This window comes from Colletotrichum abscissum (genome assembly GCF_030869225.1).
Source record: "Colletotrichum abscissum strain IMI 504890 chromosome Unknown Scaffold_51.1, whole genome shotgun sequence".
Classification (NCBI taxonomy): domain Eukaryota; kingdom Fungi; phylum Ascomycota; class Sordariomycetes; order Glomerellales; family Glomerellaceae; genus Colletotrichum; species Colletotrichum abscissum.
Window position 1 is genome coordinate 164,310 of NW_026850443.1, and position 13,365 is coordinate 177,674.

General features: G+C 50.3%; 4 protein-coding genes across 4 annotated transcripts; 2 read left to right on the forward strand and 2 right to left on the reverse strand.

The window, feature by feature from the left end:
* Positions 1-254: 254 nt before the first annotated feature.
* Positions 255-449, reverse strand: CABS01_14165 (uncharacterized protein; the record flags this gene model as incomplete). The annotated part of the gene is made up of 2 exons (XM_060547505.1): positions 255-287; positions 345-449. The coding sequence occupies 2 exons, from the start codon at positions 447-449 to the stop codon at positions 255-257; spliced, it is 138 nt and encodes a 45-aa protein (XP_060393622.1).
* Positions 450-4,600: 4,151 nt separating this feature from the next.
* On the forward strand, positions 4,601-5,662 carry CABS01_14166 (uncharacterized protein; the record flags this gene model as incomplete). The annotated part of the gene is made up of 1 exon (XM_060547506.1): positions 4,601-5,662. One exon carries the CDS (start codon positions 4,601-4,603, stop codon positions 5,660-5,662), a length of 1,062 nt encoding a protein of 353 aa, XP_060393623.1.
* Positions 5,663-6,956: 1,294 nt separating this feature from the next.
* On the forward strand, positions 6,957-8,922 carry CABS01_14167 (acetyltransferase; the record flags this gene model as incomplete). The annotated part of the gene is made up of 3 exons (XM_060547507.1): positions 6,957-7,122; positions 7,192-7,326; positions 8,069-8,922. 3 exons carry the CDS (start codon positions 6,957-6,959, stop codon positions 8,920-8,922), a joined length of 1,155 nt encoding a protein of 384 aa, XP_060393624.1.
* Positions 8,923-9,160: 238 nt separating this feature from the next.
* CABS01_14168 (uncharacterized protein) lies at positions 9,161-10,977 on the reverse strand (the record flags this gene model as incomplete). The annotated part of the gene is made up of 4 exons (XM_060547508.1): positions 9,161-9,616; positions 9,673-9,970; positions 10,030-10,908; positions 10,961-10,977. The coding sequence occupies 4 exons, from the start codon at positions 10,975-10,977 to the stop codon at positions 9,161-9,163; spliced, it is 1,650 nt and encodes a 549-aa protein (XP_060393625.1).
* Between the last annotated feature and the right edge of the window lie 2,388 nt (positions 10,978-13,365).

The window sequence follows — 13,365 nt, forward strand, 5'->3', positions numbered from 1 at the left end:
TAGACCCATTGACATGAGATCCATGACATTGCATACGTTGACGTCTATTCGGAAGGCAACGCCCGTTTTGAACCCACATGGCAAGAATACTTCGTGATTGTATCTGGTACCTTCATGGCGTGGAAAATATGTTGATAGATTAACAAGTATGAGACACGTGGGTGGTCTCTGCCCAATTCCAAAACATTCCCGTGAGTGTCCCCAGAAGCTTTTCCGAGACTTTTTCGTTCAAGTATCAGCGGTTGGGTCCTCCATTATTTGCACGCCGGGTCGTCTTTGCAAGTGAGCTGTTGACCAGTTAGAACTTTCTTATCACTACATCTAAGCCGAGAGCGTGAACCTACGTAGCAGCAAAGCGCATAGTCTCGACCCTCCAGAGCGGGAGGAGGGGCCGCCGCGACCTGGGTAACGGCGACAAGGAGAAGGCTGACGACGGTGAGAAATTGCATGTTGAATCACAGGATGAGTCGATGGGCGTGACTAGAGTAATTGAGTTTGTTGAAATGTTATGATGCGAGGAAAAATGAGATTGGGTAGCGTGAGGCTAAGGTGCCTTTTATGCTTTCTGCTAGACCCCCCACTGTCTAGAGAATAAGGGAGTTGTAAGGATCGGGATCCAAGCCAAAAATCCCTCATCGACTTGACATCATTTGATCTGCCCAAGGCCTGGCAATTGTTGTCAAAATCTGTTCCGATAATCTTATCAGATCCATTCCTGTCGTGGCATTGGCCGATGAAAGGGCCGTTGGCCCTGGCTGTATCCATCCTTGGTACCACGATTAGAGAAACTATGGGGATAATGTGTGCCAGAGTCATTGAGCATCCGGTGGGATGAACTGGAACTAAGCTGGTGGCTGGAAGATGCTCCCACTTGCCGCCCGTGGCTGGTTGAGGTTTGACTTGGGTGTAAATGTCTAGCTTAGAGATTGACCCCACGTCCAATCTCCCTTCTACACGCCAGACAAGTCCAGCCCAAAAGTAGCCCCGAAGGTGAGTAAATTCTTCTCGTTCAGCTGGTTTCTAATACGGGAAACATGTGGGAACTGAGGCTATCGCGATAGTTACACGTGTACTCCGGACGCACGAAAATATCAGCACGGGCAGCATTCGCCTATGGTAGATGTTTTGGGATGTTCTCAACTCAGACGACATCAAGTTGTTCATCCAGGAAAACGTAACTTCAGGAAGAACTATTTCACACCGCTCAAATGAGTCTGAGACATCAGGCCCGAACGCCACGTTGAGAGGGAATCAGCAAAGACCATGGCTTACTAGCTGAGATTCTGGGATTCTGGGAACGAGAAGTGATGCAAGTAGAAACATTACAGATGATCGTAGTAGCTTTCGCTTCCTCAATTTTCTTTTCTCGCTTTTCTTCGCGCGCTCTTGAGGTCCTAAGCTGAGATGACTGTAGTACAACTTCCGCAAGGCCTCACAAAGTCGGTCGAAAGAAAGTTTCACTCATCGCCACCTCCGGTCTCAATCACATGCTCATACCCGATGTCAACTCTGCATGACATAAACTCATAATTTATTCATCTGAATCATTAGCCCAACCAGCAAAAACTAGTCATCTAGCTCAACGGCACGACTCGGGACTTTGCCAGTGTCGCGTACAATGACCTGACAGAACCGTCTGCGCTCATATACAATAACACGGGCAAGGATCTAATCGAACAGCACAATCTAAGAGACCGTATCCGGACCTTCGTCGCGGACGCGGCAATGAACTCCAACGACGGCAGTAGCGCGTTGATCCGGCAGATGTGAGACTGTAACTGGTAACCGCAGCCAGATGTGTGACATAATGCCCGCAACGGCCGTATATAGCCAGTCTGTAGCCCAGAACCACCCAGATATGGATGTGGCGAAGATCTCAGTGGTGTCAAGCTTGGTGGACTGACACTAGATCAAATCATTTACCTCAACCTCTTCATAGCAAGCAAGAGAGATTGAAGTTTGACTAAGACGAGTTCACACCACCATACGTACTTTTAGGCTGAGAAGGAAGGCGAAGGTTGGAATACTATGAAAATATCCTACGCGATTTCTCCTGTTCTTCTCACCGCCCAGTATAGTATTGCTTTCGCGGATGCCCCGTGAGGGGGCCTTCAACCGTTTGCTTGAGGCTGATGATCTGCGCCTACCTTGTTCAGGAGGAGGCGGATAAGGGGGGACCGGCGATGTCACGACCCAATATTGCTACATATAGTAGCGCAATATGAGTCTGATTATGTCCTATAACGAAGGCCATAGTGATGTGTGCTCGTCTTAAAAATTGTGAGTCGGTGCGGCGTGGGGTCTACCTCATTATCGAACAAAGTTCAACAAAGTCACCGGTCCTTCGGCAATTCCTGTCGGGGAGCCTCGAAACTTGGTGCTTTCAAGACCAGGTCGATTACTCAACGATGAAATAAGGTGTTGCAACAGGTTGCCGAGATAATTAGTCAGTGTTGCACTGCGCAAGAAACTTTCAACCGTGACTACTATCTGTGCGCCCCTGTTTCGTGTTGACTTGGTGGATCCAGAATTCCTATTATACTATTATTGTTCCTAAGGGCAACCTGACTTTATCACGATGTTGGCACATCGAAAGAAATGGTCAAATTCTCTTGGCAAAGGCGACGACAGTTTTACAATACCGTGGTCGACTTCAAGTGGACTAAGATGGTCCTAGACTAGATCCATCAATATCGACGCATATCTCGTCAGAAGTCGTCTTGTGCCCTGTACCAGGATACTTCCTGCACTTGTACCACATAGACAGACCCCACAGCTAGCTTGCCACAAGCCAGCTAAAGCATCCTCCTAAGGCTTCGGAAAGCTTCCTGGCTAGGTGAATAAGTATTATGTGCACGAGCCGAGAATTGCGATACTAAACTTGGATCCATGCGGCCCGCTGTCGCCCATTCCCATGGGCCAGAAACGCCTGTCAGCCCATCATGAAGAGTGGCAGTGTTGGACGGGGCCACTAAATGGCTTACTGTTCATCCAGAGGCTGAAACCCTTAACAAGGTTGTTCCTCATCGTCTCCATGTTGGTGAAACAGGAGCAGCCAATCGGTTTTCGGCCATCGAACGACATGGGGCCTCGGAATCTAAGGATGGCCTTTTCTCTTTAGCCCTCCCTCCCCCGTGATTGTCATGAAGATCTCGGAGGAAAAGCACACGCTATTTGGATGTTTACAGATCAGCGTTAACGCTCATTGCTGTGGGCAGCATTTCTGTACGTGCTTTCCCCCCAGACCGGCTCCGCGAGTATGAGACCAAAAATACGCTCTACATGTGGTGCCGATAGACAGGCAAATGCGTCAAAAAAGTTGCATTCAGTCCCAAAGTTCCAATCAATGTCTGAATTTTTCAAGACGCTATGCTATAACTTATCACGGGACTACCGAAAGGTGTTTGTCCTGTCAAAATAGCCAAGTCTTCGGCCTCCAAACGAGTCGAGTCGTTGAGTTCATCCGGATCGCTGCTTGCCAAGGCGACATGTTCAGGGGGTTACAAGGACGCCGAGCTCCTTTATGCGTTGAAAAACGCCTTAAACACGACACACAGCTTTGACAAGTCGCTTAACGATGTTCACTAAGTTGAAAGCCCGCCGCCGGCGGTGAAAAACAGTCCGCATAGTGCGGGCTGTTCATGGATACCGAATTTGAAAATTTGTGATAGGGCTTAGCATCAGCCCAGTTATCATGGAGAAATGGAGTCTAGAGCTTCTATTCCATGGCAAGCAGGGAACCGGTTACAAAACCGCTTCGAGGCCTTCCTGGTCACAATAGGGGGCATACACTGCGTGGGCTAGAGGAACTCTATTTTTGCACTGACGCTACTCCGCATCTCCGCTTGATTCCATGGCAGCTGAGAGCACGTACGTCCCCTCAGTCCGACTTGCAGAGCTTCAATTCGTAAAAGGCAAAGTTTCGAGCCCAGTGCACATTTCGAAAAGAAATCCTCGTGGTAGTCGGAAATTGGTCGATTCAACTCGCCAGTGTCATCATCAACCAGAATGCCTTCAGAGTTGTATCGGAGAGCTTTTCCGCATGTGCATGGATCCTAGTTGTCAAGCATTGCCAGTGTCGATCCCTCGTCCCGCCTGGCCGGTTTCAGAAGTAAAGAATTGGATTCTACAGTCTTCTTAACATGCATGCTAAGAAGTCCACAATAACCTTGTTAATTCACTTCACGAAGCATCGAATACGGACTTGGCAGCTGAGAATAGCATCGGGCATTCGGCCTTTGTACTGCCAAAGTGTCCGCTCGGCGCCGACTACCATGGAAAAGGCTGGCCTTACTTGGCCAGGCGCAATATGGATTCAATCAAGAGGCTAAGCGAGGTGATGGATTGGCATCATCAAAATTGATATTGAGGAGTGATCATGATGACCGTACATGGAATAAGAACAGTTCCGTTAGTGTCATGATGTTATAAAAGTCTTTGCTTGTCCTCGAAAATATGTTGTTCTTCTCATCATCACCTCAATCAGATCAGTCTTCCATCGCAACAACGAGTTGTACTTCCTTCATTTTTTTGTGCTTTTTATTCACTCACTTAGGAACTTTCCTACCACTTTCACTTACAACCAATTTTTCGATTCAAAATGGCCGCTATTGGAGCAGTTGCAACCCTCGGCACCGCCATTGGCAATGTCGCTACCTTTTTGGGACTCGTCTCATCGGGCATTGGCATCATGTCGGCTATCAACACGAAGCCCAAGGAGGTTGACTTCTACACCATCCGCATGGAAATCGGAGACAATCAAGATGCCGCGGGCAACCCTCCTTCCATTATCCTGTCCGACTTCTCCAACACCCAGATCTTTGGTGTTTTCGAAGGAAATAGTGACAAGCCCGAGGACCAATGCCGCAACAATGGTGACTTGGAACTATTCAAGGGCCTGAAGAACGCTGAGGCGCCTATTCAGAGCTTCAAGACCAACAATGGTTTCAACCTCAAGTCTCTCGATATCCAGCCTGGTGGCAATGCCATCTGCGTCTCCAACATCATTCTCAAGGGAAGTGACACCCAGGCAAGACGCGACGAGGTCTTCATCCCTGTTGGTGACTTGGGCTTCCAGTGCGGCCGCGAGTGGAATTGGGGCGCCGTCCTCAATGGTGTTCGCCAGCGCTGCATCTGGCTTGACGGTCAACCCGACGGCACCAACAAGCCCATCCAGTCCCTTCACCTCGACATGGAGAACCTTGCCGGCATCTTCAACAAGGGCAAGAACGACACACTAGCCAAGACTACCTTTGAGCAGGCTTGCAAGTACGTTACCGACAACGTGGGACAGGTCGCAAACCGCAACAGCTGCAAGGAGTCCTTCAGCAAGCGCTCTCTTTCCGGCAAGAACCAGACCATTGATACTGTTCCCTTCCTTGAGGAGATTTCTGGATTCTTCAATGGCAAGGACGAGTCGCTGACCAAGTTTGCCGGTGCTCCTTTCATCACCTCCGACAACAAGATCTGGGACTCCACCAAGAAGGCCTTCACTGACGTTTCTCCCAAGAACGTTCCCGCCAAGCGCTCCCGTCACTTTGCCCGCATGGAGGAGAAGAGGGGTCTGGCTTCTACCTTGAAGGGCGAGCGCTGCGAGTATGCTGCTAATGGGGCAGCTCCAGTGTGTAAGGTTGTCAAGGAATTCGCTGTTGGCTCTGCCTGATTTTGGACGTTTGGTTCCTTGATTGATTGGATCATTTCTTTGTTTTTTTGTTCAGCCTTGTAGATTGTTTGTTTAGATTTCTTGAATCGCACTTCACTTTTAGAAACGTCTGCTGAACCATTTAACGTGTGTTTGCTAATCATTTATCAATTCACGATCTATCATGGGTCAACTCCTCTAACTTATGACGAGTAGAAAGTGAAGTACAAGCAGACCAATCATCTATTGAAGCTACGGGACTTTGCAAGTGGGGTGAGAATAAGGTGACACTTCTCTCGGATCGAAAGGGCACTTAACTTTAAGGTGGCAGGGAAGGCGGCAGGGATGGTCCAGAAGAACATTCAGTTCGGGTTGTGGGGTGCCTACGCCATCAAGGACCTACGGAGTACACAACATGGTATTAGTCGATCATTTGCTTGGGCAGAATTATTCCACCGAAAACACTATAGATCTGGCGCTTGATAACGATTTCCAGAACGAGCCACAGAACGTTTCAATTACCTTGGTGTCCTAGAGTCATTCTTCGCTGCAGTTGAACAACTTGCCTGCATAAGCATCAGGCAAGTCGCGTATGGACCCGACTTCTGCGTTGTCATATTGTTCGAACAGAACTCAAACCCATTCATTAAACAGACCAGAGAATCTCACGTCAGCTGAAATCAAATAGCCGAGAACGTGTATTTCCTCCATTCCCAGCTGATAAGACTGCCGATCGCGAGGGTTTCAGCGGAAGGATCAATGTTCATCGTCGCTTGCCGCTGCTGGGGGGCGAGTCAGCAGCTACCTGACAGACTCACTGTTGGCTTCACGAGGTAATGTTATACTCCTAGTTCAACTAGCAAGACAACCAATCGGGGTAGACTTCCTCTTGAAAGGTGACCTCGAATCCTGAAAGGGGAAACGGCCCCCCTGCGACATCAGACCCCATGGGGCTTAGAGCTTGGGGGTTGTTTAACTTGGCGAGGCAGGCAGCTAGACGTTTGTCTTGGCACGTAAGCCGCCAATACTTCACATCGCAGCGGTCAAGACCTCAAAATTTGCCAACGTTAGGAGGCTTATTGGAGATGAAATTACTACGAGGCATTTCCGATCAGGCAGCCATTATTTTTCTCATTGCAGAAGTTTGCTAATAGTCTGAGCTCGATCATGTTCAGGACGGCCAAGTATAAGTATGATTGTTCTGTGCTTGCATGCAATCTTCACGATCAGAAGAATCACCTCAATCAGCTTGCATCTCCTCATTAGTTAACTCGCCAATCCCAAGTTTCAAACGAAAATCATCCATCCAGTCAACATGGTCTCCCTCAAGAACGTCGTCCTCGCAACTTTCGCCGGCTCTGCACTAGCTTGCGTCGATTTCGTCGCAAGCATCAACAACTTCCAATATGCCACTATCACGCTCACAGACAATGGCCAAAAGGTTTGCAGCGTGAACGGATACGGCGACGTTAATGGCTGGCGTGAGTTATTTTCACCGCACTCTGACATGGCAACTATGCACCAATAGCTAATTGTAATCTCAAACTTAGGTCTGAGCTGCCGCTCTGGATACTCAGCATACATGCGCTTCCGTGATGATGTTGTGGAGTACTCTGCGCCGCATGGCTCGTGGACATTTGCGACAAAGTGCGAGTACATGGCTGCACCTGGCGCTGGAGCTGCTGGTATCAATGTTTGCACTGCTAGAGTATTTGGCTGTTAATTTGTCAGAAAACATTTGGGAGCGCCAAAAAGAATTAGATCAATTGGATGGAAAAGCCTGAAGCTACCATGAATGCGCTAAGTGTTTATGACGAAACCAGTAGGATGATTAATAGTTGATGCCAAGCATCTTGAACTCTTTCTTGTTGTTAAACACCATTGACTTTCTACTGTTCCGTAGGACGCTGTGAATCAAAAAGTGCTAGCTGCCTAGCGTGGGTCTCAATTCTTACCTCTAGCGGCATTCGGCCTCTGGGACATGGTCAGTCTTTTCTCGACCAGAGTCAGCCGTCTGAAATTTCACAACTTTCTCCATTCTCACTTAGCTCTTGGGCTCTGACATTTGAATCCATAAGAGCCTATGTTGTCATTCAACGTTACATTCTCATGAATTGGATCAATCGTGTCTGTTAATAAGAGTTAAGTCAGCTCGGGCACTAGCAAGAAACATGGAGTTGACGACTAAATCGGGGGTTTCGTCTCCGAGATGCGGAGTCTAGTGGGCCATACCAACTCGGGGGCATTGGATGATTCATGCGTCCAGGTTCAACTCGGGTTGTCCGTTTGTCGTGCTCAAGAGAAGAGCTTGGCAAAGGTGCTGACTTTTTCAGTTTTCAGTAAAGACACTTTGTCCACTTAACTTCGTTCCATGCAGAAATTGTAGACTCAACAACCAAACTCGAGACTCATTGGAATCTTGCGCAGTAACACCGCCTCGAAGCCCCTGCGACCCAGACTTTAGCATTTTGACCCCGCCATTTGAAGTCTTCAACCGCGATTACCCCGCAGAAACCATGGCAAGCACCACCGTCGCGGGGCAGAACTATGATGTCCGCATCGAAGTCATCTCCCAGCCCGAGGACTTTACTCAAGTCACCGAGGTCGTCCGAGACGCATTCGGTCACCAAGCTCGTGATGGTGTCTACCTGTCCATGAACCCCGGCTGGGATACGCCGGAAGGCGTGGTTCGCGGCGCCGGTCGCATGGCTAACCGCTTCAAAACCGTCAACCAGAACAACAAGGGCGACCCCAATGTCGTCTTCCTCAAGGCCACCCTTCCGGATCCCGAAAATGCCGGACAGCGCAGAATCGTAGGCATGGCAATCTGGGCACAGCAGTCCGCCATTGAAGGTCACGGCGATCAGCCACCGAAAGACTTGATCAAGGAGCTCGGGCTGGAGTCCATCTTCCCCGGCAACGAAGCCGAGCAGCGATACGCCGCAGCCTGTATGGGATCGCTGCACAAGCGACGTGAGGAGGTCATCGCAGAGAAGGCGACGGCGGCTGAGCCGGCAGTTTTCGTGCTGGACATGTGCGCCGTGGATCCCAAGTTCCAGGGTAAGGGCATCGCCAAGAAGCTGGTTCAGTGGGGTCTCGATGAGGCGAAGCGACGTGGCGGGCTTGAGCTACTCTTGGAGGCGTCAAGTATGGGTAGACACGTGTATTCCAAGCTGGGTTTCAAGCAAGAAGGCCCAGAGATCGAATATGACGTTGAAGAGCAATTCGCGCACCGAGACAGACCTTCGAATATTTTCATGAGGACTGGAGACGGCCAGTGACGTTCTGAAGGGGAAAAGGGACACAGCTTGGTATTCTAAACAATAGCTCGAACAAAAGATCTGTTCATCCTCGTAATGTCTCTCAAGCTTTGAAATAGAGGTCTTTCAGAAGGGGAAAGCATACGCCCATGTGCCACACGGCGAAGTTACAGCCGATTCTATGACCTTACACATGGATTATGTTCAACGGTATTATTATTAAAACTATAGACGCAAGCAACTATGAAACTATAATGGCCTAAACGGCGTTGGATGTAGTTTCTTGCTTGGTGTGATGTTCGGAGAAAGGTCTCTCATCGCTTGCCTTCTCAGTCGGGTTGCTGTTGTCGGTGTGGACCGATGCTCGTTGGAACGCGGACTCGTCTTTATCCTTGCGAGTGATGTAGCCTGGAGGCACCCACTTGGTGGAAGAGTAGGGCTTGACGCTTGGGTCGCTGTACATTCTGTCGACGTTCTCGAGGGACAGCATTTTCGTCTCGTAGAGGAAGAACCATACGAGGAAAGCGGCGGCTAAGTTGCAACCAGCAAAAACGAAACCGTATGCGAAAGAAATACCGTTGGTCGCGAATGGTGTCAGGAACGAGATGAGGAAGTTGCCCAACCAGTTACCGGCGGTAGCAAGAGATGCCTGCTTGGCTCTAGTTCGGAGAGGGAATGTCTCTCCAATGACGCACCACGCCATAGGTCCCCAGGTCTATAAGATAGATAGTCAGTAAGGAGAATCGTTAAAGTTGGCAGGGGGAAGCTTACGCTAGCAAAGGAAGCAATGAACATGCAGGCCGAGACGATCATCACGATGCCACTGGTTGCGCTGGTTTCGGGAGGAAGGGCAGTGCCGACAGAGGCGAAGATTGTGAGCCAGGCAAACTGCCACAGAGCACCAATAAACATGGGCCAGCGTCTACCGTATCTCTCAACAGCATAGAGACCATAGAAAGTGCACACGACGTTGACGGCACCAAGAATAAGCTGAACCATGATCGGATCGTCAATACCAGCCGACTCGAAAATTTGTGCTCCGTAATAGAAGAAGTAGTTGATACCGGTCCTATGGTGGATGTTAGACACTGTTCTTAGACATTGAAACTTCGGTGGACGGCAACATACCACTGCTGCAGGAAATGAATGCAGATACCCAGGATCGTTCTGTAGACGGTCTTCGGGATTCCAGAGGATCCAGTGAAGCACTCAAGCCAAGTACCGTAGCCCGTCTTGGACTCCTCCTCAATGACCTTGAACATTTCCTGGAGATCCTTCTCGACGGTCTCGTTGTGCGGATCGTCCTTAAGACCACGGAGGCGCGCCATGGACATGCGAGCGCCTTCCCAATCCTGACGACCTGCGAGCCATCGAGGAGATTCGGGAACGGCGAGGATTCCCAAGCCCAATGGCAGGGAGAAGCCAATACCAAGGCCGATAACGATGCGCCATGAAGCATCGGACTCCTGGATGTTGCGAACGCCGAAGTTGATCAAGTTGGAAATGAGGATGCCGAAGGTGATGAGAAGCTGGTAGGATGCGACAACAGCACCACGAATCTCGCGGGGAGAGCACTCTGACTGGAACATGGGCACACCGATAGACAAGTTGCCGACTCCCAGACCAGCGATGAAGCGACCCATCATCATGTGAACCCACGAGTTCATGGCTGTGATCTGGATAATGTTTCCAACGATGAAGATACTGACACCAAAACTCAAGCTCCTTCGCCGGCCCCACCAGTCGGCTGTGTAGGCACCTGAGAGCGCACCGATGAGAGTACCGATACTCATGAGCGACACCATTAAGGACTGGGTGATGGGAACCCATTGTGGAATACCGTCGGCGTCTGGTGCACCGGTTGCGAAGCGTCTCTTGAAGTCCGTGAACAGAAGCATAGATGAAATTTGACCGGTGTCATAACCGAACAGGAAGCCTCCTATGCTGGTGATAACACCAAGCAAAAGCGACTCGATGCCGCAGTCGGCACCATTAATGCGAATGGACCTTAACTTGGGGTTAGTGACTACCAGAGTGTACAGTGCAACGGCTCTCTTACTTCTTGCCCAACCCCATGTTTTCAGATGCTCTTGTACGGAATCGAGATCGAGCTTGGGTGGAATCTGGAGCAGTGTGTGAGGGAGCAGAAGCTCTTCGCTCAAGAACTCATGCAGATGTCCTAATAGTCCAGTGAAGGAGTAGCGGATATAAAAGGTCGGCTCAAGCCCAGTTGTGTGGGAAAGCCAGAGAGCGTGGGAAGTGATGCTCATGTCTCTCATGTATGCACCGTGATGGCTTTATACTGCAGCCACATCCTGCTACTTCGCAAATGTGGATGAGCCTGAGTCGGCTGACCGACTATAGTGATTGGCAACGATGCTATGACGTTGCCCCAGAGGCCGACTCGGTCCTATCCTTTCTCCATACTGGGGCGCAGACCGGCAAGGTTGATGAAGGCTCGATGGAAGGTGTGGGATGACCTTGGGAAGTACTTGTTGTATCCGTACATGGACACAATCCACTTTCATCCCACGCCTTCATCTGGGGGAGACAGGAAAGGCGCCACCCACGCGACTGACTGTCGGAAGCCCCATGCATCGACAATCCGGGGTTGGAAGGGCGCCGCGCATTCCACCAAGGCAGGACTTGGTGTCTGCGAGTCGTGCGAGCTAGAGAGCTCGCAGTGCCAGCGAGTTGAAAAGCTCAGGCCGGACAATAGACAAGCTGGGCAGGGCGAAAAGCACCTGTTCATGGGGCTCACTCCATCGACAATGGTTGGGAGACTTGAGGGTGAGGCTTCAGATCGGCTGCTTGGCCCCCGTCATTGCCGACAGCGAGACAGGGGTACGCGGACATTGGCATACGGAATCGATTTGTGAAGCCAAGACACCGGCTTATGCCGCCAAGATGAGTCCACGATGGAAGGCCAAGCTCTCAAAGCGCGACCGAGTCTCCCTGGAAACTCTGCAAGACTGCTGATTCTTCCACCTAAACGAATGTCAAAGCCTGGAATAGGCGAAGACGGAACCGGCAACGTGGGGCCGGGTTTGCACAACGCGACGTCTTGGAATTGAACACCAGGAATAAAAAGTAATGACGATCCCCAGACCCTCACGTGCGAGTCAGACAGCGGCGCGACCGACCTGTTTCTGCTTGTTCAGAAGTCTATTGTGCTGTAAGATGCAGCCGGGTTACTGGATTACTCCGAGACAGAATGTGACGTGCCTAGACTGTGAGCGCAACGCGTCTTGTAACTTAACTATGGACTTCCAAGGCTGCTGGCTGGGCGAATGTTGGCAGTTAGCAAAGTTGTGCTTTTTCAGTCTGGGCAGACTAACAAGTCAATGCCATCCCTGCGATGCCCCCGTGATTCAGCGCGCTGGACGCCTCTGGCATTACCTAAAGTGTTGCTTGTTGCTCCATCTTGAAAAGCTTACCATCGACAGTCAAACAACTGAAAGCATTTCGCTACAGGTTTCTTTGACCCTCATAGGAATACTGAGATCGACTTGATGAGGGGAAAGCATAGCTGGCAACTTTGATCTGACAGTTTGCGTCTCGTCCGCTGGACAGCTCCTGTTGGCCTTCTACAATGACACAGGTTCTAGCTTCATGGTCTGATAGCTTCACAGTACAGTTCAAAACTTCCAGTATGTATGCTTCTCCGCCCATAATGCTGGAGCCCCCATGGGACATCCGTTATGTAGCAATACTTCCGACAGCCTCCCATCGGGGCAGCCGGGGAACTTGACCGCCATGCGCGGAGCATCGGGGCCCCAAATTGCATGCCCCATTCTCCGCAGTTTCGGGGTGGAATGTGGAGTGTAACGGTCCGATTGCGAGTGGGAACCGCCCAAGACTCTCGCTGTATTCAACGGACCGACTCGAACGTCTTTGATGGGGAAAGGAGAAATGATAAATGGAGAGCGATGTCTTGGCTTTCTTGGATTTCACACGTCTGCTACCATCTATTTCGAGTTTTCTCCATCCTTTTGCTCAATCGCCGGGACTGATTCCCCAACCACCCCCCCAGAATCATGTCCAATTCTCCATGTTTTGCACCATCTGATGACCGTCCCAAACTTTTCGATGCTTGCCTCGACGCCTCCTGTTCATCCCGCACTTCAGTCTCACCGGAGAGCCTCCGAGATCCTCCGCAAGCCTGAGTTTGGGGAGAAAGGGGTAAAAGAGGGTCGTGGTACCACCGAGTCGGTGAGCTTGAGCGTGGCCTCTTCTAGAACAAGTCTCTCACAGGCTGCGGCAGCTGACCGACCATTCTCTCCACTGAATACAGACGCGAGGGTCGGGACGATTCGGAAAAGTGACCACTTTGCAGAACGGAAAACCACAATTGCGTTCCACTCGAGTCCCCTGTGAAAAATTATACTGATCAAGCGGTACACAAATGATTTTTCATTCTCTTCTGGGCGGCTAGGGGTTGGCTACGATTGTAGGCTGCATATA